This window comes from Fringilla coelebs, assembly GCF_963513975.1.
Source record: "Fringilla coelebs genome assembly, contig: SCAFFOLD_491, whole genome shotgun sequence".
Classification (NCBI taxonomy): Eukaryota; Metazoa; Chordata; class Aves; order Passeriformes; family Fringillidae; genus Fringilla; species Fringilla coelebs.
The window spans coordinates 1-9,330 of NW_028167485.1; the positions used below are offsets into that span (position 1 = coordinate 1).

The window sequence follows — 9,330 nt, forward strand, 5'->3', positions numbered from 1 at the left end:
CCCCCATGTCCCTCTGACCCCCCCCATGTCCCCATGTCCCCTGTGACCCCCCCGTGACCCCCCCACGTCCCCCCCCCATGTCCCCAGTACCCCCCCATGTCCCTGTGACCCCCCCAGTACCCCCCCATGTCCCCAACCCACCATGTCCCTGTGACACCCCCATGTCCCTCTGACCCCCCCCCATGTCCCCACCCCCCCTGACCCCCTGTTTTGTGTGTCCCCCCCCCGCCCCACGGTGGGGGGGTCAGTTCGGGGTCTCAGCGCCCCCTCCCCCCGCAGCTGTGACCCCCCCGGCCATGGTGAGTGGGGGGGGACATGGGGGGGGGGAGGGGAGGGGAGGAGCATGACGGGGAGGGGGCGGGGGGGGGATGGGGGATGGGGGGGGCTGGGGGGGGCAGAGGGGACAGAGGGGACAGAGGGGACACCCGTGCCCCCCCCGCCCCCCCCAGCTGCCGGCGTTCGGGAGCCCCTCGGAGGGGCAGGGCCTGGAGCCGCCCCCCGGGGGAGCAGCGACCCCCCCCGGTACCCCGGTAAGGGGGGGATGGGGACAGGGGGGGGGACAGGGGGAGACACGGAGGGACATGGAGGGGGGACAGAGGGACACAGGGGGGACACGGCGGGGACAGGGGAGGGACACAGGGGGGCTGGGGGGGACAGGGGGGGACGGGGGGTGACAGGGGAGGGACGGGGGGGACGGGGGGGGCATGGAGGGAACACGGGAGGGGGACACGGGAGGGGACACGGGGACAGAGGAGGGACGGGGGGACATGGAGGGGATGGGGGGACACGGGAGGGGACACGGGGGGGGACAGGGGGGGACACGGGGGGACACGGGAGGGGACACAAGGGGGAGACAGGGGGGGGACACGGCGGGGGACGGGGGGGACACGGAGGGGACAGGGGGGGACGGGGGGGGACGGGGGGGGGAACAGGGGAGGGGCTGGGGGGGACATGGAGGGGATGGGGGGGATTGGGGAGACGGGGGAGGGGACATGGGGGGGACACGGGAGGGACATGGAGGGGACACAAGGGGGACATGGCGGGGGGACATGAGTGGGACGCGTGATGGGGAGGGGGAGGGAGCTGGGGACACTTTGGGGACAATTCAGGGACATTTTAGGGACACTTTGGGGACAATTCCAGGACACTTTGCGGGACAATTCAGTGGCATTTTGGGGACAATTCAGGGACATTTTTAGGGACACTTTGCGGACAATTCAGTGGCATTTTGGGGGACAATTCAGGGACGTTTTAGGGACATTTGGGACACTTTGGGGACAATTCCGGGACACTTTGCGGACACTTGGGGACAATTCAGGGGCATTTTGGGGACAGTTCCGGGACCCTTTGGGGACACTTTGGCGACACGCACCAGGGTGAAGGGGGGGCCATACCCACGGCCACCAGGAGGGGTTGGGGACACTCTGGGGACACTTTGGGGACAGGAAGGGGAGCGGAGATGGGGACAGGGCCAGGGCTAGGGCGGGCGGGGGCCGGGTGGCGCTGTCCCCGCGCTGTCCCCTGTCACACCCCGCTGTTCCCGCGCTGTCCCCGCTGTCCCCTGTCACACCCCGCTGTCCCCTGTCACGCCCCGCTGTCCCCGCTGTCCCCGCCCTGTCACACCCCGCTGTCCCCTGTCACACCCCGCTGTCCCCGCGCTGTCCCCGCGCTGTCCCCGCGCTGTCCCCGCCCTGTCACACCCCGCTGTCCCCGCTGTCCCCCCGCTGTCCCCAGCGCTCCTGGCCCGCCCCACGCCCGCCCCGCTCTGGCGGCTCCCCCCGGAGCAGCTGACCCGCAGCGCCGCTGAGATCGCGCCCACCCAGGTCACCGGTGAGCGACCCCCGGACCCCCCTGGGACACCCCCGGGAACCCCCAACGCCCCTGGGACCCCCCGGGAACCCCGGACCCCCCTGGGAACCCCCCAGACCCCCCTGGGACCCCCCTGGGACCCCCCGGGAACCCCCAACGCCCCTGGGACCCCCCGGACCTCCCCCGGCACCCCCAACCCCCCTGGGAACCCCCAACCCCCCTGGGACCTCCCTGGCACCCCCGGACCCCCCTGGGACCCCCCGGGAACCCCCAACGCCCCTGGGACCCCCCCGGGACCCCCCCCGGCAACCCCCAACCCCCCCGGGACCCCCCCTGGGACCCCCCTGGGAACCCCCTGGGACCCCCAACCCCCTTGGGACCCCCAACCACCCCCCCGGCACCCCCCGGACCCCCCTGGGACCTCCCAGTGCCCCTGGGACTCCCAACCACCCCCCAACCCCCCCGGCACCCCCAAACACCCCCCAGCACCCCCGGGACCCCCCCAACCCCCCTGGGACCCCCCCCCACACCCCGCCCCGGCACCCCCCAACCCCCCCTGGGACCCCCCAACCACCCCCAGGACCCCAAACACCCCCCAGGACCCCTGGGACCCCCAACATCCCCCGAGGGACCCCCCCCAATGTCCCTGGGACCCCCAGGCTCACTCAAGACCCCCTGAGACCCCTCAGGGATACCCCAGAGCCCCCCCCAAGACACCCAGAACCCCCTGGGACCCCCCCAAATCCCACTGGGACCCCCAAGATCCCATTGGGACCCCCTCCAACACCCCCAAAGCTCCTTTGGGACCCCCCCAAATCCCATTGGGACCCTGAGATCCCATTGGGGGCCCCAAGATCCCATTGGGAACCCCTCCAGCACCCCCAAATCCCATTGGAGACCCTCCCAAGATCACATGGGGACCCCCAAGATCACATTAAGACCCCCCCTAACCTCACTGGGACCCCCAAATCCCATTGGGAACCCCCCAAGATCCCATTGGGAACCCCCAAACCCCATTGGGACCCCCAAGATCACATTGGGACCCCCCTCCAGCACCCCCAAATCCCATTGGGACCCCCAAGATCACATTGGGAACCCCCCAAATCCCATTGAGACCCCCCAAGATCCCATTGGGACCCCCCTAAATCCCATTGGGACCCCTAAGATCCCATTGGGACCCCCCAAGATCCCATTGGGACCCCCTCCAGCACCCCCAAAGCTCCTTTGGGATGCCCCCAAATCCCATTGGGACCCCCCCAAATCCCATCGGAACCCCCCCAAATCCCATCGGGACCCCTTGGGAGCACTGAGGTCTCCCGGGGTCACCCCCAAAATCCCCCCGGGACCCCTCCCCCCATCCCCAGAGACGGACGAGTGCAAACTGAACCGGAACATCTGCGGGCCCGGGGAGTGCGTGATGGGCCCGGCGGGATACAGCTGTGTGTGCTTCCCGGGGTACCGCTGGCACCCCCAGCGCCGCTACTGCACCGGTACGGACAGACGGACGGACAGACAGACATGGGACAGACAGACGGACAGGGGGGGCACAGCTGTGTGTGCTTCCCGGGGTACCGCTGGCACCCCCAGCGCCGCTACTGCACCGGTACGGACAGACGGACGGACAGGGGACAGACGGACAGACAGACAGACAGACAGACAGGGGGGGCACAGCTGTGTGTGCTTCCCGGGGTACCGCTGGCACCCCCAGCGCCGCTACTGCACCGGTACGGACAGACGGACAGACAGGGGACAGACAGACAGACAGGGGGGGCACAGCTGTGTGTGCTTCCCGGGGTACCGCTGGCACCCCCAGCGCCGCTACTGCACCGGTACGGACAGACGGACACACAGGGGACAGACAGACAGACAGACAGGGGACAGACAGACAGACAGACAGACAGACGGGGGGCACAGCTGTGTGTGCTTCCCGGGGTACCGCTGGCACCCCCAGCGCCGCTACTGCACCGGTACGGACAGACGGACACACAGGGGACAGACAGACAGACAGACGGACAGACAGACAGACAGGGGGGGCACAGCTGTGTGTGCTTCCCGGGGTACCGCTGGCACCCCCAGCGCCGCTACTGCACCGGTACGGACAGACGGACGGACAGACAGACGGACAGACAGACAGACAGGGGGGGCACAGCTGTGTGTGCTTCCCGGGGTACCGCTGGCACCCCCAGCGCCGCTACTGCACCGGTACGGACAGACAGACAGACAGACATGGGACAGACGGACAGACAGACAGACAGGGGGGGCACAGCTGTGTGTGCTTCCCGGGGTACCGCTGGCACCCCCAGCGCCGCTACTGCACCGGTACGGACAGACAGACAGACAGACAGACAGACATGGGACAGACAGACAGACAGGGGGGGCACAGCTGTGTGTGCTTCCCGGGGTACCGCTGGCACCCCCAGCGCCGCTACTGCACCGGTACGGACAGACAGACACACAGACAGACGGACGGACAGACAGACGGACACACAGACAGACAGACGGACAGACAGGGGGGGCACAGGGACAGACATGGGGACATCATGGGGACAGACATGGGGACACCTGGACAGACCTGGAGACAAGCCTGTGACACAGCTCTGACACACCTGTGACACACCTGTGCCCACCTGTGCAGACGTGAACGAGTGCGAGGCGGAGCCATGCGGGGCTGGGCGGGTCAGAGGGTCACACACACCTGGTGACACACCTGTGACACACCTGTGACACACCTGGTGACACACCTGGTGACACACCTGGTGACACACCTGTGGCACACCTGTGCCCACCTGTGCAGATGTGAACGAGTGCGAGGCGGAGCCGTGCGGGGCTGGGGGGGTCACAGGGTCACACACACAGTGACACACCTGTGACACACCTGTGACACACCTGGTGACACACCTGTGACACACCTGGTGACACACCTGTGACACACCTGTGACACACCTGTGCCCACCTGTGCAGACGTGAACGAGTGCGAGGCGGAGCCGTGCGGGGCTGGGGGGGTCACAGGGTCACACACACCTGGTGACACACCTGGTGACACACCTGTGACACACCTGTGACACACCTGTGGCACACCTGTGACACACCTGTGCCCACCTGTGCCCACCTGTGCAGACGTGAACGAGTGCGAGGCCGAGCCGTGCGGGGCTGAGGGGGGGTCACAGGGTCACACACACCCGGTGCCACACCTGTGACACACCTGTGACACACCTGTGACCCACCTGTGACACACCTGTGCCCACCTGTGCCCACCTGTGCAGACGTGAACGAGTGCGAGGCGGAGCCGTGCGGGGCTGGGGGGGTCAGAGGGTCACACACACCTGGTGACACACCTGTGACACACCTGTGACACACCTCTGACACACCTGTGACACACCTGTGCCCACCTGTGACACACCTGTGCAGACGTGAATGAGTGCGAGGCAGAGCCGTGCGGGGCTGGGCGGGTCAGAGGGTCACACACACAGTGACACACCTGTGACACACCTGTGCCCACCTGTGCCACACCTGTGACACACCTGTGACACACCTGTGACACACCTGATGACACACCTGTGACACACCTGTGCCACACCTGTGACACACCTGTGCCCACCTGTGACACACCTGATGACACACCTGTGACACACCTGTGACACACCTGTGACACACCTGTGCCCACCTGTGCAGACGTGAACGAGTGCGAGGCGGAGCCGTGCGGGGCTGGGGGGGTCACGGGGTCACACACACCTGGTGACACACCTGTGACACACCTGGTGACACACCTGGTGACACACCTGTGACACACCTGTGACACACCTGTGACACACCTGTGCCCACCTGTGCAGACGTGAACGAGTGCGAGGCGGAGCCGTGCGGCGCCGGGCGTGGCGTGTGCATGAACACGGGCGGCTCCTACACCTGCCACTGCCACCGCGGCTTCCAGCTGCGCCTGCACAAGGGACTGCGCACCTGCGCAGGTACGGGGACACGGGGGGACATGGGGGACAGGGACATGGGGACATGGGGGGACATGGAGACCTGGGGACATGGGGGGACATGGGGACATGGGGACATGGGGTGGCACAGGGACATGGAGACACGGGGGGACATGGGGACACAGGGACACGGGGGGACACGGGGACATGGGGGGGACATGGGAGGACATGGACACATGGAGGGGCACGGGGGGTCACGGGGACACAGGGGACACGGGGACATGGGGACACGGGGGGACATGGGGACATGGAGGGGCACGGGGGACACGGGGGGGCATGGGGACATAGGGACACACATGGGGACAAGGCACGTGGCACGGGGGGGACATGGAATGGGAGGTTGGGGCAGTGCATGGGGTTGGGGACAGGGGACGGGGTTGGGGACACTGTCCAGGGTTGGGGACAGGCTTGGGGACACTGTCCAGGGTTGGGGACAAGGGACAGGGTTGGGGACAGGGTTGGGGACATGGAACAGGTTTTGGGACAGGGGACAGGGTTAGGGACAGGGCTGAGGACATGGGCCAGCTTTGGGGACACTGCCCGGGGTTGGGGACAGGGGACAGGGTTGGGGACAGGGGACAGGGTTGGGGACGGGTTTGGGGACACTGTCCAGGGTTGGGGACAGGCTTGGGGACACTGTCCAGGGTTGGGGACAAGGGACAGGGTTGGTGACACTGCCTGGGGTTGAGGACATGAGACGGGGCTGGGGACAGGGTTAGGGACATGAGGCAGAGTTGGGGACAGGCTTGGGGACACTGTCCAGGGTTGGGGACAGGGGACGGGGTTGGGGACAAGGGACAGGGTTGGGGACAGGCTGGGGACACTGTCCAGGGTTGGGGACATGAGGCAGAGTTGGGGACAGGCTTGGGGACACTGTCCAGGGTTGGGGACAAGGGACAGGGTTGGGGACATGGAACAGGTTTTGGGACAGGGGACAGGGTTGGGGACAGGGCCGAGGACATGGGACAGGTTTGGGGACACTGGCCGGGGTTGGGGACATGGGCCAGCTTTGGGGACACTGCCCGGGGTTGGGGACAGGGCTGAGGACATGTGCCAGGTCTGGGGACACTGCCTGGGGTTGGGGACAGGGCTGAGGACATGTGCCAGCTTTGGGGACACTGCCCGGGTTGGGGACAGGGCGGTGACCCCGCGTGTCCCCGCAGACATCGACGAGTGCGCCAAGGGTGACGTGTGCGGGGACGGTGGCACCTGCTCCAACCTGCCCGGCCACTACAAGTGCGAGTGTCACCCGGGCTACCGGCGCAAGGGCTCGCGGCCACCGCTCTGCGAAGGTGACACCGGGACATCGGGGACAGGACACGGGGATGGGGACACCGACACACCGGGGACGGGGACATCGAGACACTGGGGACGGGGACATTGGGGAGGGACGGGGACACCGAGACACCGGGGACGGGGACATTGGGGAGGGACGGGGACACCGAGACACCGGGGACGGGGACATTGGGGAGGGACGGGGACACCGAGACACCGGGGACGGGGACAGGACATGGGGATGGTGACACAGAGCCACCAGGGATGGGGACAGGGCACCCTGGAGGGGGTGGGGACACGGGGGTGGGGACACGGAGCCACCGGGGATGGGGACAGGGCACCCTGCAGGGAGTGGGGACACGGGGACGGTGACACGGAGCCACCAGGGACAGGGACAGGACACGGGGATGGTGACACCGAGACACCGGGGACGGGGACATCGGGGAGGGACGGGGACACTGAGACACCGGGGACGGGGACAGGACACAGGGATGGGGACACTGAGACACTGGAGACGGGGACATCGGGGAGGGATGGGGACACCGACACACCGGGGACGGGGACAGGACACGGGGATGGTGACACCGACACACCGGGGACGGGGACAGGACACGGGGACAGTGGCACGGAGCCACCAGGGATGGGGACAGGGCACCCTGGGGGGGGTGGGGACACGGGGATGGTGACACGGAGCCACCAGGGACGGGGACAGGACACCCTGGGGGGGGTGGGGACACGGCCCCGAGCCACCAGGGACAGGGACAGGACACGGGGATGGGGACATGGAGCCACCGGGGACAGGGACAGGACACGGGGACGGTGACACCGACACCGGGGATGGGGACAGGGCACCCTGGGGGGGGTGGGGACACAGGGACGGTGACACGGAGCCACCAGGGACGGGGACATCAGCACGGGGACGGTGACACGGAGCCACCGGGGACAGGGACAGGGCACCCTGGAGGGGCCAAGCCGCGCTGCGGGGTGTCCCCCTGATGTCCCCCCGATGTCCCCCTGATGTCCCCAATGGTGTCCCCAATGGTGTCCCCAATGTCCCCAATGTCCCCAATGTCCCCAATGTCCCCAATGTCCCCAGACATCGACGAGTGCCTGGACGCGGGCACCTGCCCCGACTCCAAGTGTGACAATCAGCCCGGGGGCTTCGTCTGCACCCCCTGCCCGCCCGGCTTCCGCGGCCTCAACGGCGCCTGCCTGGGTCAGCGCCCCGGGACCCCCCCGGGACCCCCCCGGGACACCCCAAAACCCACCCCGGGACACCCCAAAACCCACCCCGGGACCCCCAAAAACCCCGGGACACCCCCGGGACACCCCAAAACCCCCGGGACACCCCCAAAAACCACCCCGGGACCCCCAAAAACCCCGGGACACCCCCGGGACCCCCAAAACCCCCGGGACCCCCAAAACCCCCGGGACCCCCAAAACCCACCCCGGGACCCCCCTAAACCCCTGGGACCCCCCCGGGACCCCCCCGGGACACCCCCGGGACACCCCAAAACCCCCGGGACCCCCCCGGGACCCCCGGGACACCCCAAAACCCACCCCGGGACACCCCCGGGACACCCCGGGACACCCCCAAAACCTCTCTGGGAGCCCCAAAACCCCTGGGACCCCCCAAAACCCCGGGACACCCCGGGACACCCCTAAACCCTGGGACACCCCAAAACCCTCTGAGAACCCCCTAAACCCTGGGACACCCCAAAACCCTGGGACACCCCCAAAACCCCCTGGGACACCCCCAAACCCCTGGGACACCCCCCAAAACCCCCCCGGACCCCCCAGGACACCCCCGGGACACCCCAAAACCCCTCTGGGACCCCCCAAAACTCCTCTGGGAACCCCCTAAACCCCTCTGGGAACCCCAAAACCCACCCTGGGATCCCCCAAAATCCCCAGCACCCCCCAAAACCCCTGGGACACCCCCCAAAACCCCTCTGGACTCCCCTAAACCCCTGGGACCCCCCAAAATCCCCCCCGGGATCCCCAAAAACCCTGGGATCCCCCCACCCCCCCCCACCCCGAGATCCCCCAAAACCCCTGGGACCCCCCAAAAACCCTGGGACATCCCCAAACTCCTCAGGTATCCCCAAATTCCCCCCGGGACCCCCCAAAAACCCTCCCGGGATCCCCCAAAACCCCTGGGAACCCCCAAAAACCCTGGGACAACTCCAAAACCCCTGGGATCCCCCCGCAAAACTTCCCCCAGGATCCCCCTAAACCCCTGGCACACCCCCAAAATCCCCAAAAT

At 67.9% G+C, this 9,330-nt stretch overlaps 1 protein-coding gene across 1 annotated transcript; it reads left to right on the forward strand.

The window, feature by feature from the left end:
- Positions 1 to 204: 204 nt before the first annotated feature.
- On the forward strand, positions 205 to 8,280 carry LOC311165806 (uncharacterized protein; the record flags this gene model as incomplete). Its single annotated transcript, XM_084227308.1, has 7 exons — positions 205 to 299; positions 450 to 530; positions 1,735 to 1,830; positions 3,174 to 3,299; positions 5,640 to 5,771; positions 6,953 to 7,081; positions 8,161 to 8,280. Coding segments are annotated over exons 4-7 (454 nt in total), but the record flags the coding sequence as incomplete, so codon positions are not given.
- Between the last annotated feature and the right edge of the window lie 1,050 nt (positions 8,281 to 9,330).